The following is a 17,770-nucleotide window of genomic DNA, read 5'->3' as shown; positions in this document are numbered from 1 at the left end:
AACAAATGATCTCTCTAAAACACTGGGATTTTTAAAGAATTATAAAATATAAAAATACAAAAAAAGTTAATTAACAACATCTGTACATCCTGAAAATGAAAATACCTGTCAGTGTGATATTTTTTTATCTCTTCTGTGTATGATTTTGGAGATATTTTTATGCATTAGAGCTATTTGTGACAGTGACTGTATTATTTAATACTGTTGGTACTTCTGTCCTTACTGTCTTTGAGCAGCTGTAACCACATAATTTCCTCTGGGATTAATAAAGTATTCTGGTTCTGATTCGTAGGTGCACATTTAAGTTAGAAAACACAGAAAGATAACTTTGTTGTGCCTTTAAGAGCTGTTAAGAATAGTTACCAAAAAAAGCCACTAGAAGGTGTGAGCATTTCAGCATGTTGTGTCAGTCCAAATGTTAACAAGAACAAAATGCCAAGAGAGGTGTGAAATGAAAAATTAATAGATGATTAAAATTCAGCTGCTGGTAGTTTAAATGCTGGTATTATTATTGTTATTCCTGGCATCTGAGCACTCATGTGATTAAAGCCCAGCTTGGCAGACACACATGTATGCATGTATACACTGAATGCAAAAAACACAAGTCGCACTTTGTTTTTTCACAAGCTCAGAAGCACGTGTCACAACAAGAGCAAAAATCAAACATAAATAATTAAATGTTGAAACACATAAAAAACGAAGAATTACACGAGTAAAACTTCAGTAGATATTAGTTGTTCTTTTCATTCTACGTTCAATTGATTACTCCGTACACTCGGGCTGAAATATAATTAACTGCTGGGAAATCAAGTGGAAAATCACCTTTAATGGACTTGAGGCCATATTGATATAACTGCACGATATCTGATGGAGGTAAGTGGGCGTGAAAAATACTCCGAATGAGCTCGATCTCATTATGAAACCTTAACCAGAAATCAAACTCTCTAATGTGCAGGAGAACATCAGTACAACAGTATTTTCTCTAACCTCCTTGTGAGGAAAAGCTGGGACATAGGAGTTCTCCACCACTCTGAAAATCTGATGGCAGTACCTTTTAGCATGTTTAAAAATCCATGCAACTCATGTTCAGTCATTATGCCCTAGAGCAGACACTCACTTTCTTCTGGGAAGAGGAAGAGCAAATCCTGTCTCCAATATTCAAAATCTTTCCTCCTCTGTGCATCCCTTTAACCTAAAAAGATTTTAAATCTGCCAAAATACAACCTAATAGCATCACAGAAGCAAGATGAGCTTAGATTTTGCTTCATATTCGTCCCCTTCATATTAGTACATGACCCCATGTACATCTGATTTCAACATATAACCTGCAGCTGCATTTGGTATTAATCATAATTCTTGGCTTTCCAACATATGTTTGATTTCATCAAATGTTTTGATGTTTTTATTTCTTTAAATAGTGACCACACTGGACAGAATTCAATTACATTACAAGATCCAATTACAGCTCAAGCTGTGACCATCTCCAGACCTGGTTTGGCCAATGTCATCACATTTTACATTTGCATTTACACCTGAATTAAATGCCTACTTACCTTGTCCTGATAAGACGTGCAGACACAGACTGCCTGTTAATAGCAGGTGTAAATGGGGTCACAAACATTCACTGTGACTCATCTGTGCCCCCGAGCTTTAAACTCAACCAATCAGCAAACTGTGGGAAACGACTGACATAATGGCTTGATGAGTCATCATCTCGAGAGAACTTACAGTAATCTTGGAAGTATAACACGAAGCCTGATTTTTGCTGTGTAATGACATCCCTTTCATTTAGATGTAAATGAATTACGGAGCCACTAAAGCCCATGTGGTGAATCAAAAAACAATCATCAGTCATCTTCTGAATCATCTGAAAATAATCTGTTACACATCTGGCTCAAACTGACAGACTGACTACAGACAGAACAGTACCGGGAAACATATTAGTCCCTTTTAAATGTTTACTCATTTCAGCCACAAAAAGAAGAAGCCCACTCTCATACGAACCCGTCATCTCAAGATCACGCATTGAGACGAGGACTGCATGAATAGACAAAAGATAGCGAGACAATCCTAGAAGAACTATAAAGTTTGAGCACTTAGGCATTGTTTATTTTAAAAAAGCTCAAAAGCTTCTGTTCATTCACTGCATCTTGTACTTCAGTAACGATTTTTAACCCTGAAGTCTAAAGAAGGCAAAAAATTTGACGAATAGTCAAAAAGGTTATTTGAGAGGTGCACAATTCAGCCACAACATTAAAAGCACTGACAGGTAAAGTGAATAATTATATAAATCATCTTGTTACCATGGCACCTGTAAAGGGGTGAAATATATTAGGAAGAAACAGATCTATTACATTTTGAAATGGATGTGTTGAGTAGGAGGAGGGAAGAAAATGAGCAAAAGGGCCTGAGCACCTTTGACAAGAGGGAAATGTTTGGTCCTGGCATTAATGCGAATGTTACACTGACATGTACCAAAACCAAAGCAACACTGCAGGACAAGTGCACCTCGTAAAGTCAACTGTATCTTCAGCCCCATTCAGCAGAACAATGCGTACTGCCACACTTTAAAAAAAGGTTTGAGGTTCAAGATGTTGCTTTGGCTTCCAAATGCCACCTCAACATGACTCTGCATGGCTTAAAGGATATGCTGCTAGCATCTTGGTAATTAGTACAACAACGTCACCGTAACAGGTCTAATGGAGAACATACCTTGATGGATCAGAGCAGCTTTGGAAGCACAAGAGGCAGCTACACAATATTTAGACCGGTGGTTTTAATGTTGTCGGCCACTTTCAGGGCTGAATTGAGATTTAGGTTTGTGAGAATTCTAGGTAATTGCACCTCTAACAACAGTAGAAATGCCCAAACTTACCTCATCCACATTCTCAAAGGCATTGATGATGTCATAGGGCAGGCACGACAGCAGGTCGATGACGAACCAAGTCTTCAGATAGTTCATCCGAATGAGTTTGGGGTCAGAGATCACCTCTCCACCGGGCCCCACGAAGGTGGTGTGGAAGTTGAGAACGATATCCACCAGGAAGATGACGTCGACTACGCTGTCTAGCACCAGCCAAACAATGTTGTTCTGCTTGGTCTTAAAAGAGACATTGTAGGGCACCATGATGGCCGTGTAGAAGGTGAGGATGAGGATGACCCAGTCCCAAGTGGTCTTGAAGGTGCAGTAGTGAAGTATTATGTGAGGTGGTGTCTTGGGGGCTTCCTGCTTGTACTGCGGGAGGATGTCAGAGTTTAGCTGCAAAACCTGGAGGTGGTTTTGCAGATGGAAACAGCAATATGATTAGACTTCAGTTCTTCATCAAAAGCACCCTTAGTCTAAACAAAATACAACAGTAAATGTACAGTATGGGTAAAAAACAGGTTAATGCTTTAGACATCTGTGGCTTTTGTATATTTAAGTGTACATTTTACTAATAACATGAATTAATAAGTGATTGCAGCTCTTCGGCATCTTTGTGTGTTAAAAACTTGTAAATATTGAACTGCCAGTTTTGTTTATGCATTTTATGCATTTCCAGCTCTTTTTTTAAACTCTGAGAATGCATAAGGGTAAGCTTTTGTTTTGTTTTTATTTCTATCTCTGGGCTCTTAGTTGATTGTCTATCAGAAACAAGTCATTTTTATCTGTTGTCTGTTTAAGAAATCCCTCCCTAAAAGCCCATTTTCACTTCATTAGCCAATTCCTGGAATCCTGCTAAGAGCAGCCGGGTGAGCCATACTAACTGTACTGCTGGACCTGCTTTTGCATGAAGTGAAAGACACTGGAAACATTGGGAAACCAGTTTCATATCAACATTGTGGCATTGAAATGAACTAAAGGAAAGCATGATGCTGCAGGTTTCCTTTAATACTGATTTGAATTAGCAGAAAATTTTATATATGCAAGAATTCCAAAGAAAGCTAAAATTCCCCTGGTTCTTTCTCCAGCGTGAGTCCGATTTATTAGTTCATTAGAGAAAAGTTTGTCCTGTCAAGCGAATTTCTAACTGTCAGCGATGTTTGTAACAGCAGTCCAAGAAAGACGGTTGCACGTTTCTGTTTTTTACTAACTACATGCACGGTTTCCAGAAAGGAAACGAGAGAAAGGGGGAAATTAAATTAGTGAAATAGATGAAAGAAAGCTCAACAAAAACAGTCCTTGTTTTGTTTTTGTTTATTAAGTCTAACGATCATCAGCCCATGGTGCTCAGCACTGTGAAGGAAAAGTTTTTCCTCTCAGTTTTAATCTGTGTTCATCACGTCTGTTCTTCTGTAAGGCTGTTGGTGACAGAAATGTATTATGAATACATTTTGGCTTGATGTGGGGAAGACACAGAAGGGGGACTGAAATTGGCAAGAAGAAAAGGAGAGAGGGGGGAAAGAATAGATGACCAAAAAATTAAATTAAAAACATTTTTTTTAAAGAATACGTAGTCTATTTCCTAGCGTGGTGATGATCACCCTTGCCAAGCTCAGCCACCTCTACAGAACAGACTCCATTAAATCCAGCAGCTCCACATGCAGATCACACATTAACCATTCGACTCATTATTTATACAAAATAATAGTCTATTTGTGTCAGCTACAGAGCTGTAATATATTCTGCCGCCGCAAACATAACACATTAACAGGTTTCTGTATTCGGTGAAAGAAGCCTGTTAAATATACATATTTAGTAGTAATACAGCTCTAATAGTAAAATTGCTGTTTTTATAGTTACTACCAATACAGCTCTTCTGGTTCTGGTATTATTGTATTTGCGATGACTACAAGTAATAACCCTAAACTACTGATACTGCATGTCATCATCATTTTCTCCTGACAAAACAGTTGGGACAGCGTGGCCTCAGTTAGCCCAAATTGTCCTCACACTGGGATTCAGTTTGATGCTAAATAAAACGATGGATTGACAGAGCTGAGGTTTAACAGCAAGCTTCATAACATCAGAGCTCAGTCACTTCTAATTCTCTTCATCAAAGCTGTCAGTCAAACTGGTCAAGAGCTGCACCACAGCTCAGAAACGAGGCTGCCAATTAACCCACAGAAGCATTGTGAGGAGAAGAAAAAAAAACACTCGCACACATCCCTGCTTACACGTGAGACACTCAACAGCATCCTTGACAGACGCCAGCTGTGCCTTTCAGACTGCAGAGCAGATGGCTCACCTGCAGTGTCTGCTGAGCACCCTCAACACATTACCCTGCAACCCATCCAGCACCAGGCCAGGAAAACGGCTAAGAGAGTGCATTAGCTTGTTATACCAGGTCTAACTTATTTCTTTTTCCAGTCCTTCCTTCCTACTTCTCTCCTAAACATTACTGCTCTTACATTCTCCCACATCTCCTTCTCTCATGCCATTCTTTCCCTCTTAAGTTGCTACTTCCACTCCTTTCTCTTCCCTCTCTTTGTAGTTCTTTTTCTCCACCTTTCTCAGTTCACCTCTGTTTCACCTTTAGGACACCTGAGTCGGTAACACCTTCCCAGAAACCCTCACAACTTCTTGCATCATGCACTAAACACAAACAAACTCTGATTAAAGGCATCACACCTTCCTCAAACATTCATGAATAAAACAGGTTGATGAAAACTGGGAAAATGAACCATCTTCTTTCCACCCTGCAATCCATTTTCTAACTTTATAGCACAATCATTTGGAGTGCTCGCACCACCCTATTCTGTCTCTCCACCTGTCCTGAATGGTGCCCACAGTTCAGAGGAGCAGCAGGGAATGTGTTACTTCCAACAACAGCAGTTAAGGGGAGGGTGGTGTGCGTGTTTAGGAAAAGGTGAAGCCTGTGACTGCATATGCATGTTTTTGACTGTAAAAGTTGATGCTCTCTTTTAGTGAGCTTTGGGAATATGGTCAGAAGGAGGCTATAAATCTTTTATACGGGGATTTTTTTGATGCAGAAATATTTCAAGGGTGGCAAATTTACAGTGTGTGTGTTTATACAGAAGACTCCTTCTGGTGTGACAGGGTAGCTACACAGCAAATTCAAAAGTGTTAAATGTTTTGGTGTTAATAGTCTTCTTGCAAAAGTAGAGTTAATTTTACTCTAAGTAGAGTCACATTCTTTTAATGTAACTCTGAGGTGTAAAATGATAGTAGTTAAAATCGAGTGTTAAAAATGAGTGTTTCTATGTCAAATCTGGAGGTGTTACAATGGAAACATTAACTCTTGACCTCTTAACTCTGAACTCCTAGAGGGGCTATGACACCAACAGAGTAAATTCACAGACTCCGCCCCCAGCACCATAGGCTCCAATCGAAGCTGAAGTGAAGCCGTTTCAGAACATTTTGCTCTACATATTTGAGTTGTTTGCCATGCTTGGTAAGTCATTTTTTCAAAGATTGTTTCAATTATTATTATGAGCTTTTACTTCTGTGGCTCTTTGGAGTTGAGACAAAGCTGTGTGAAAGGCATTAGCCATGTTGCTCGGTGATAGCATAATATTCTGTTTTAGCTAGCTGAAAGGTATTGTTTGCGGGCAAATACCACAGCCTTGAAAAAAGCTTGCATGTGAATTTTCAGTCAAACTTTTGGTCAAATACACCTAAAACAATGTCTAGAATGTGAAATGTTGGTATAATGGTGCTACTTGAAGCCTGAAAACGATCGCCCATAAAAAAAAACGAGCAAACAGCAGTAGCAGACGTCCTGACTGGTTTCTACGTTAGCATAGATCCCTCCAGAGTTTTGTGCACACGGTTTAGGTAAAAATTAAAAAGGTTGAGGTTTTACATTTAGTTCAGTATTACCTGGTGCCTGCGTCTTTGTCTTTTGGGAAAATACTTTACACAAGTAATGGCTCAAAGAGGATTCCTTTTTTTTTTTTTACTGTGCTGCAATTGTTTACTGGATTATTTGTGCCATTAATTAGTGTCAACTAATTTTTATTCAATCTCCACACAGGATATGCTTGTGAAGATGGAATATGGGGGAGAGCAGAAGTGCGTTGAAGTTCCACAAAGTGATGAATGAAGGACATGCATATTGTATTGAAGAAATAAGTGATGAGAATGCTGTTATTTGCATTTACCATGTCAGACCTTTTGATAAACAAAATTCTAATGAAAGTGAGAACATGTATACTGTTACATCTTTCAGAAAATGTTTTGAAATTGTGGTGCACAGTTCAGAATAAATGTTTTTCAAAAACCATTGCATCTTTTTAGTAAATGTTTATTTCCAAAAGAAATTTCTAGAAGTTCAGAACAGTAAAATTCCCGCTTTTTAGAATGAATTAGAAGATAACTCTTACGTAGTTAAACTAAAATACTCTTTGAGAGTTAATATATAAACTCTTAACACCAAGTGTTAAATTATCAACTCCAGACAGATTTGGTGTTTAACACTAAATCAGAGTTAATGTACCAACTCTCCAAAAAGAATTAAATTAACACTCTCTGGTGTGGACCCATATAGACACTTTAATAGTGTTGAAATCAAATCCGACAGTGTTAATTTGGACATGCTGGATTTGCTGTGTACAGTTAGCGACTATGTTGTTTGCAGAATGAAGAAATGGGAATGATTTTCAGTTTAAGTTGAAGAACTAAGCTGCTGCTTAAATGGAACAATTAATAGAAGGTTTTGCACTGCTTAAAGGTTAGCAGGCAAACAGAAAACGCACTTAAATTTACAATAATACAATTTCTTTTTTTTTATCAAGCTAGGATTAGCCAGCTAGCTGCTATTACTAGGTAACCAGCAAATTATCTATCTGTGTGAGCAGTTCAGCTTGTGTTACCAACTTCAGCCAGATAAAAAACTATTTGTATCTAGTGAAACCTTGTGCACACATGGCATAAGTACAATTTAGGTGGGGAAAAAAGCTTTTTAAACCTCAAAGTTGAGCAAGCTAATACTCAAATCATAACAACAGTTTCCTCAAGGTGCTTAATATTGTAAAGATACTACAATAATACAGAGCACCCTCAAAAATCAGGCAACCCCCTATGACAGGGGTGGGCAATCTCAGTCTAATTTAGCCATTTAAATCAGCTGTGTTGGTTCGAGGACACATCTAAAACCTGCAGGGACACCGGCCCTCGTGGACTAAGATTGCCCACCCCTGCATGAGCAAGCACTTTGGCAACAGTGGGAAGGAAAACCTCCCTTTTAACAGGAAGAAACCTCCGACAGAAGCAGGCTCGGGGGGCAACGATCTGCCGCGAGCGATTGGGGTGAGGGAAGGAAGACAGGATAAAAGACATGCTGTGGAAGAGAGCCAGAGATTAATAATAGCTCATAATTAATAGCCACCAACAGCCTTGCAGCATAACTAAGGGTAGGTTCAGTGTCACCTGATCCAGCCCTAGCTACAAGCTTTGCCAAACAGGAAAGTCTTAAGCCCAACATTATAAAGACATAGACATATGTCTGTCTCCTACATCAGGACATCCTGAAAATAACAAAGTAATAAATAGATGAGCACATGTCCCCTTCTTGGCCAGTTACAATGTCTCAAACACAACTTTAGATCACTCCATGAAGTCCTGTTGCACTTGTACATCTTTGGGTCATAATCTGTGGTCTGGTTCTTATCACCAGTGATGAGCCATTATGCAAAACCCAAATCTACGAGATGATTACCTTGAAGGGGCGATGTGCCAAAATTGGTTTGGGTCTCTCTTTTTTTTATATAGGTGGCACTGAGTAACTTTTTCATCGGACCTAGGATAAGTACCTGCAAAAAAAAACTACAAAAATGTTCTTCATATAACGTATGTGCTCACCTCAGCCAGTCTGGACTGTTTATGGCTGACTTCAGGTTTGCCAATAGGCGCCAGTTGCTGTAGGGTGTTGCGGTTGTTGGTGAGTGCACGTGTTAGCCGTGCAAATTTGGTCCATCCTGAAAAAATGAGAAGTCAATTATTGCCAAAATCACAGTCATTACACTTTAACCGGTCTTGTCATCTATGTCAGCTGATACTTTATGAGCTACACAAACACAATCAGACCCCAGGCAGCTGTATGTTACCACTGCCCATGCAGTTTCCCTGCTCAAGGCTCACAGCAGTTCATCAGATTTTCACAAAATGTTGTCTACTGAATCACTGTGCTTTCATTGCAAAGCAGCACAGTTTGCTTTAGGAGGTCAGAGCCATGGATTAAGTAACAGGACTTTCACCTACTACAGTCATAATTCCAATATTTTTCAAACCACTGACACTTTCTTCATGCCAATTGTACTCTTAATTAAAAGTGAAGCTACTTAGGATTATGAAAAGATCATGGTAGCATTTAAGCACCTGTTTGACAACAACTGTGGGGAGCCTCACTTACACTTCTAGCACAGCAGCAAAACCCTTCCTAGTAAAATACATTATTTGTCTTCATGTAAACAAAAAGATGACATTTTGTCTCCATTTCACTAATTCATGTAAACACAGCGCAAAACCCAGAGCCATCCGGTGTGCCCTGACCACACAGGAATCACTGAAAATTTTGCACATTTTTGTCTTGTGAAAAAGCGAAGGCTTAGGGAACCTGCTGTCTGTATGTACTAGTCAACCAGACATTATTCCTAGGGAAATTCCCAGTAATCTGATATTTATTCACACCATCATCTGCGGTCGACCGCATGCAACACTCAGAGATCCGTACACCCTGATAGTCGTGAAAATCAGTGTTTAAATGGCAGAAGTGAACAGTCATTGTAAATTGTTCCAGTTCAAAAGAAGAAAAAGGGTAGAGAAGAGCCGTCCATAACCAAACAAACACAGAAATGCTGAAGATGCATCTCACACATCTGGATCAAACCATGTTAATAGTCCGTCCCATGTTTCCCAATCAGTATTGTTAGATAGATCTTTGTTGGGTTTTTCTCTGTATCTATGAAGCGCCTTGAGGCGACTTATGTTGTGATTTGGCGCTATATAAATAAAATTGAATTGAATTGAATTGAATTTCCTCTTTTGGTCTTTTAAACTGAAGCCTTCCGTCCTATCTCTGACTTCCATTTGATTCTTTCATCTCATGGAAAAAACTAGAAAAACAAGGATTAAGATGAACGAACACTTCTTGAGCCCTCTGAGCCCTCGTGTTTGTGCGTCTTTGTCATTTTTTTAAAACATGGTCATAAGAAATATTCCAATAAATAAAGATAGTAAAAGCTGCAGTTTCTTTGGAAAATGTAATTATTAACTAAAAACAGATTCATATAAAAGTTTGTAAGTCTACCTAAAAATACAGCCATGTCAGCAGAGGTCATTTCAGTAATGACGGCCACACCTTTCTCAGTGAGAGCAAACACAGTTTTGGAGGTCAGGTGCTTCCTGCTCTATTGCTCTAAAAATAAAATCAAATATTTCAAAGAGAAAAGGGTCACACAACAGGGGCACATCACTTACAGTAGTCACACGTCGTGATCGACCCGGCCCTTTGAAGAAACCATTACGAATAAAAAGCAGACTTTGAAATGGCTTTTAACCCTCAGGCCTCCAGCTATGTGAAAATCCTCCTTTCATTCTCTGTTAGAACGGAGAGAAACTCAGGCGCTCACTTCTTTGTGCAGCGGTGTAGAAAAGCCTGAGACAATGCTGTGCTGATGTCAATACGGGAGGAATATCAACACGACATCCAATTTATTCTGAAACCCAATCATCAGCTTCCCTCGAGCAAAACTGCTGCTGCAGCTATTGTAAAACTTACTGTACGGCTTCAGTTTCTAAGGCTTCTTTTCTTTTTCTACACATTTTTAAAGTTGGTGTTGCACAACCACAGAAAATGAGCCTTAATTTTTAGCTAAAATGAGTATTTTAAAGTATATATTCTTCAGGGAAATTGCTGCAGCATATGTACACTAGCATTGATTGTGTAACTCACTGTATAATATACTGTATTTTGTTGGCTGTTGATCAATTTCACTTGTTCGTCATAATCCCTGCAGTGTGTTCCTATCTTTTCTACCTCACATTCTACATCAATGCGCTTTAATATTACCTGTATACTTCCTACGCTTATGCTGTAATGTTACCTATTACCTTTTAACAACTACAGCTAATACATTTGAAGATTCTAATTTCATATTTACACAAAAATACATGTAAACCCACGAAACATCCTGCGGCTCAGGCGGAAGACTGGGTCGGCTACCGATCGGAAGGTCGGTGAATCAATCCCTGGCTTCTCCAGTTTGTATGCTGAAGTATCCGTGGGCAAGATACAGAAAAAGGTACAGAGTTCCTCCCTGCATCCATCAGAGTATAAGTTCATGTCTGAACGATGCTATATGAACAACTTGTCACATCCTCAACAGAAAAAAGTGCTTTACCTGTCCATTTACCAAATTCACATCCCATCTCGAAAGGCTTAATTTGTTATCTTTGGGTTGTTTTTTTAAAAAAGGGTGTAGTTTTTTCTTTCCTCAAACTTTGGACTGTTACAATTAAACTGTTAAATTACAAATAATTATTACTCATCATTATTATTATTAATAATATTATTCCTATGTTTCATTCACAAGAACACAGCTGTGCTCACTTGTGTACATGTAAATAGATATTGCTGAGTAAACAACATTCTGTGCGTAGATGTGTTGAAATGGTTGCAGCAAAGTACAACAAATACAACACATGGGGCAATTGGGAAGTGATGAATAAATACAGCCCCAGAGCCTACAGGTGGATGCTGGCTGGGGGAGGGGGTTAAAGTAACATGCAGTGATGCTGAGCAGTAGCAGCTGTCAGAGGTAAAGCTGGGAACTTATGAACATAAATGTACTGTCAAAATGAAAGTAAGGCAACCAGTTTGGGAAAACAATGAGACAAATTACTGTGTAGGACACAATGCAGCTCGAGTTGATTTGGCGCATAACTGCCAATTTTTAGTCAAGGTGGCTACTGATTAAAAAATGTCAATGTTGCTCAGTGGATGCTAAATGTACCTATTAATAATATGAGATAATAATAAAAACACAATATTCTGAGACTCCTAGTTGGTCTCTCTACTGACATCATTGCACAAGTGAGACAGGATATCAGCCAAAAAAACACACTAACCCAAATAACTTCAACAAGCAAGGGAGAGAGCAGAGGCCCTCAATGCTGACCCACATTAATGTAGCACTACTAATGCATTATAACACTAAAAACTTTCTTCCTCAGAATTTTTAGGGACACACTACACACAATGCTGAGTTTCTAACTCAGGGGTGCCCAATCCCGGTCCTCGAGAGCTACCGTCCTGCAGCTTTTAGATGCATCCTTGTTCCCACACACCCGAATCAAATGAATGGCTTGTTATCAGGCCTTTGCCAAACATGATGGCATGCTGAAGAGGTAATCAAACCATTTGATTCAGCTGTGTTGGAGTAGGGATGCATCTAAAAGCTGCAGGATAGTAGCTCTTGAGGACTGGGATTGGGCAGCCCTGTTCTAACTTATAAGAAATCAACTTGGGGACAAAGCCTTTCAAGATGTGTTATCTTTGGCATTTTTGTAGATTCAGCTGAAGAGACTGGAACATATAAAATGTTTTTGATAGAGGCTGCAAGTAATTAATTCAGCAAATTTAATGTTTAGACAACACTGGATCATCCTTGAGTTGGGTGCCTTTTTATACTTGAATGGCTCATAGATCACAATAATAATAATAATGATGATGATGATGATGATGATGATGATGATGATGATGATGATATTAAACATTCTTCTGAAAAAGGTACAAGGACTAGACTGAAAATGCATGAAAAGCAATGTTTACGTTGGCTAACAAGCTGCTAACAATATAAACTAGATCATTACTAATAAAAATCTTGCTGCCTATGCTTTTCAAGTAGTTTCAATTTACTATGAAGCTGACCACTAGGAGCTGTGATCGAGGCTTACATTAACTAAGCATCCTTTTCACTCATGACAGCAAATTAATAGTCCACAACTAACTCTCTTAAACAGGGAAATCCATCATGACATGTGATTTGTTGTGAAACCTGAACTATTTCTAACACCTAAATCTTGCATATGAATTTATGTTAGAAACCGTGACAAAGAATGATTTGACTGTAGCGCCTTTCCTTTGTGATGTAATTCTTATCATTTTCATGTCATTCTTAAGACTTTTTTTCTGTGCTGCCTATAATGGCTGAATAGTTCACGGTAAAATGTGCATGCATTACAGAGCAGCACAATGCATTAACAGAAAAACAGTGAGCCGCTGGCAGAGAAAATGAGCCAATGGGCTCTTTTTCATACAAACACTTTCATCATGAAGCAAAATGGGAGAATTTGTCTTGCTGGCATTCACGTAAATACATACTGACAGCCCACAGGCTTCCACTGTACATTGTGGCAAAAAAAGGACAAAAAGCCCTCACAGAGAGCATGAAAGGAAACTGCAGGACAAGAAAATAAGCGGTCTTTTTCACGGTTAATAGTGCTGCGTCTGCCTATGTTTCACAAGAATGCAGCAACCGTGTGATTTATCAGACTTGAAATGGAAATTGAAAAAAAAAAAGAAAAAGGCATTCGGCTAAAAATAACACAGGAGCAGAACTAGTGCACGCACCAAAGTAAGTAGAGTCTGAGATTAGATTTTGGTTGAAAATACTACACACAGCAAACTGCATTGCATGACATGCGCCTTTATAAACAGTACATGTGGGACACATGACTTATATACATGCAGTGCAAAAGCACATCATTCTTTTTCATTTTGTAATACCTGGAAGTGCAGGTGAAAAAAGATGTCCTGTAAGAGGGGAGATATAGAGGTCACAACAGAGTTTGGCAAGAGGTCACAGACGGTTTTAAAGATTAACTCTACATCCACGTATGGCGCAGGTTGAAGCAAATTGCAGCAAATCATGTTTGTTGCTAAGAATTGAGTGGAATTAAACAGCCCCAATCATTTTTATGACTTAGAGGATAAATTCAACAAATGTTAACAATATTGCTGCATAATGATAACCTTGGAAAAAGAACCCTAAATCCAAGCAATAATTTGGACATTTAGCCAAAATGGAAGTCCGATTGTTAAATGAGTTTTATGTGGCCATTGAAATGCCGTGAAGTTCACAGCACACAGTTTTTGTGCTGATGGAGATACCATAATCAGTCAGCAGAGTGTTGGCAAACGTTTCCCAGCCTCAGCACTCGCCAACCCTGCTCTGTAAATTTACGTGGTCTGCCACTTCATGACTGAGCTGCTCTGGGTCTTCACCTTGCAGTAATGCCACTTCCAGCTGATCGTGGAATACAAGCAGACTTGGTACAAAGATGGCATTCAGTTACAGCACTGTGGTTGAATCAAGTGGACACAAATGTTTGTAAAAGCAGACTGCATGGTTAGGTGCTGTGATTTTATACACGCGTGTGTTCGGGACTGAAAACACCCAAATTCAAAGATTCAACAGTGTGGTCCTATGTTTTTTTTACATATAGTGTAGCTATTGAACAATTTGTTGTAATATATCAGTGCTTAGTAAGGTTCCTTGAGCTTTCCAAGTTGTAAAAAACTTGTGTGTGACAAGTTGTTCTCACCCAAAGATGGATTACAATTAACTAACTTGGATAGTGAGACAGAGTGACGAACCCGACCACACAGTTCGCACGTTTTGACCCCTTTTATTTAGCTGTTCGTGCCTTTAATACACGGTCGCAGCTTTTCAGCTGCCAGCCACACGCACAACCCCAACTCAGGTCCCGGTACATTTCTTTATAGGGGAGACGTAATTGGCTGACGGAGCTCCGGTGTGTCTCAGCCTCCCTTGCAGCTGAGCCCCAAGCCACACCCTGCCACAGATAGATTTCCAACAAATGAAATGAAATCTATGCATTTTTTAAACACAATGGAGAACAATTCAATTAAATGTCTTCCACATTCTCAAATATTGTATTCCTTAAAAAAAGGTCACCATTTAAAAAGACTTCCGTTCTTCTCAACAGAGCGGACTGTAATTTCCACAGCACAAAACCACTTTGAGTAAAGGTAACTGTTACTGGTCAAGCTAAATCAAACTATTGGTTTAAAAAAACTGAAGGATTACACTTAGTGCCTGAGGCACTTGTGTTCCTGCCACAGTACTCGTCACTCATTGTGATCAGCCGTCAGCCTGAAATGTTGTCTCGCCTGAGGCTGAGGTAACAGCACTTTGTGAAGCACTCACAGGTGCTGACAAAGCAAAGCAGTCAACACAGCCACTCTACCATAAAACAACAACAACACAGTGACCATTATTTTTTAATAGTTCTGCTTTCCTGTGTTTTCTTTTTCCTCTTTTTTTTCTTACTGCTTCAGTCAGTGGATGATACTGAGACGAATAAGCACCGGCCAGCTGGTTCACCTTGATAACCACAATCAGCCACGTGCAAAGAAAATTGTCTCGATCCAGATGTTTTAGGTTCGTGGGAGAAGCACCATTTAAAGCTCAGTTTAAGTGGAAACATGAAGGAAAGAATGCAAATCTCTTCTCACATGCAGAAACATCCAGGTTTTAGACCAATAAATGTGTATAAATGGTTTATTTTTAGGTGAAACGGGGACACGGTGTCAAGAAAGCACACAATGAATTTGAAATCCCCTGTTAGATTTTTACTGCAATATCTCCCACTCTGATGACGCTGACATGCTGTGGCATGCCGCGCTGTGGGAGCAGCCGGAGACGGAGCCCAGAGTGAATTTTAGTCTGCAGCACGAGCCAACTCCACCAACGCCTGCAGCAGCGAATCTCCCTTCCCTACAAACGGCCTCTCCCACCCCCCTTATCACCAGGCGGGCTAAACTGCTGAACCCAGTACGCCCCTGTGTGCTCTGTGGCACAGCAGGCAAAGGCTGCATCCTCTCTGTGGCTTCTAATGAGCTGTACTGTACTGAAATACACCACAGTGCACTAGCTGGTCTGAAGTTGGAGTATGCCAGTCAAACCACCACCTGCGAGGTGGAGCTTTGTTACCAAGGAGATTGTCTTTTAAAAGGTCAAACTATACGCACTTACATGCATGTCCAGAACAAGAAGCCATATCTTTAATAGTCCATTCCTTTTTAACAATATGTTTATTTTCATGTTGAAATGTCAGAAATTAAAAGATTAAAAGTATTAAATGCTAAACTGTTTTCTGCTCAAACCAACCCTGTTTACATTAGCTTGAACTTATATTAACTGTAAATAAATTTTAAGTAAATTAGTGTTGTGTTTTATACACACAAAGCATTGCTTTGACTTTTAATGAACTATGACTTTAAAAAACTTTTAATATACCATCCAAAACTGACAGACATGAAAATGCATTTTCTTTATTGGCAGTAAATATTCATCCACTTTATTATCAGGTACACTTGTTCAACTTGTTAACATAACTATATAGTCAGACAATCACCTGGCAGCAGGTCACGAGTGTCAGTTTGGGGAAGAAATATGACTTAAGTAACTCTGAATGTGGCATGGTTGTTTGTACCAGGCAGGCTGGTTTGAGAAACTGCTGATCGACTGAGATTTTCCTGCACAACCATCTGTGGGGTTAACATAGGATGGCGTACAGGAAAAGTGAAACTATCCAGTGCAGATCCAAAATGGATAAAGATCATAGATTCAGACCAGATCAGGCCCAGATCCATTTCAGATGAGGTAATTTCCCAGCTCTTCCCATTCAGGTGAATCAAGGCGGGCTTATTTTGTCTGTATTCCTGATTTTAACCCATAAGAGCCCAGACCAATTTTTACTGTCAGGAAAGCTATGGGAGAGTCAGTGTTGAAACTTTAACAAGAACACCTGTGTGACCTTGGTTTCTCATGGGTTGAAATAGGTCATCTCGCCAAAGCTATAATGAAATATGTCAAATCTAGCTGATGTACAGTAGACAGCGCTATAAAAGCTTACACGTGTCTTACAAAACTTGGAAAGCTGCATTTTTTTTAGTTAAATGTGAAACAGTTACTACTGACTGTATGACAGCTACCAGCTATCAGTAAAGGCTGATCTTAGATCAGATTAAAAAAAGGTTAAACTGGGAAACAAAGCATAGTTTTTCTGTAAATCTCATTAAGCATTTTTATCCAGTAATGGAAGAAATAATTAAATCCTCTAACATTAAAAATCAGACTGTTACAGCACATCAGTACATTAAATGCTGATTGAATTTCATTTAAAAAAAAAATGAAGTGGCCATAAACTGTTACATGTCTGATGTGTCAGTCAATGTTTTTATCTTCAGCTTCTGTCACCTACATTTTTCCTCTGTTAACTTGCTGAATAATTAGATGGAATCACAAACTGTGATGTCAAATTAAGATTGCAGCTTTAGCTAATGAAAACTCACGTTAGCTAAGATAAATGGTGACCATGGAGAGCACGAAAAATGTAAATATTTGTATGCAACTTTTTTTTTCTGTGTCTGATGATGACAGAGTGAACTAAACTTTCCCCTTTTTTATTTTTATTTTCTTAAATCAATATTCTGGGCCTTACTGGCACATGTTCATATTCAGCACTGGTACAATTTACCCATAATTATAACTTGTGTTATTACAGCTCCACAGACGAGGAGCTTTTTTCTCTACGCATGCATGTAGTTAACTCAAGATGATCATACTCAGAGTCTATTGGACTCACTCTGATCTTATGGCTAGACTCAGAGTTTGATGAACCTGCTTCCTGGAAAAAGGCCCTGATTGAATACTGTTACAGCATAACTGAGGGAACAACTCAGTAATTTGGTGCCACTGCTTTTTCAGATTCTACATAGCTTTGGGGTTATTAATATGTAACAACTGTAATGTTTGTGAGAATACTTTAATACAACATTTTTAGAGCTTCTCTACAGCA

At 39.1% G+C, this 17,770-nt stretch overlaps 1 protein-coding gene and 1 long non-coding RNA gene across 2 annotated transcripts in view; one reads left to right on the top strand and one right to left on the bottom strand.

Annotated features, from left to right (window-relative positions):
* kcnh5b (potassium voltage-gated channel, subfamily H (eag-related), member 5b) overlaps positions 1 to 17,770 on the bottom strand; it is a gene marked incomplete at both ends in the record, with an annotated part of 195,333 nt that overhangs the window by 157,441 nt on the left and 20,122 nt on the right. The window contains 2 exons of the mRNA XM_080870988.1: positions 2,876 to 3,268; positions 8,744 to 8,859. Of these exons, the coding sequence (XP_080727114.1) occupies positions 2,876 to 3,268; positions 8,744 to 8,859 (509 nt within the window). The remainder of the gene's footprint in view (positions 1 to 2,875; positions 3,269 to 8,743; positions 8,860 to 17,770) is intronic.
* Positions 6,025 to 7,166, top strand: LOC308389480. Its single transcript, XR_013970275.1, has 2 exons — positions 6,025 to 6,335; positions 6,918 to 7,166. It is a non-coding gene; the product is annotated as an uncharacterized lncRNA (long non-coding RNA).

The sequence above is a fragment of the Rhamphochromis sp. 'chilingali' genome (genome assembly GCF_963969265.1).
Source record: "Rhamphochromis sp. 'chilingali' genome assembly, chromosome: 21".
NCBI lineage: Eukaryota > Metazoa > Chordata > Actinopteri > Cichliformes > Cichlidae > Rhamphochromis > Rhamphochromis sp. 'chilingali'.
The sequence above is the reverse complement of the archived record's forward strand: the minus strand, read 5'-3'. Positions and strand labels throughout refer to the sequence as shown.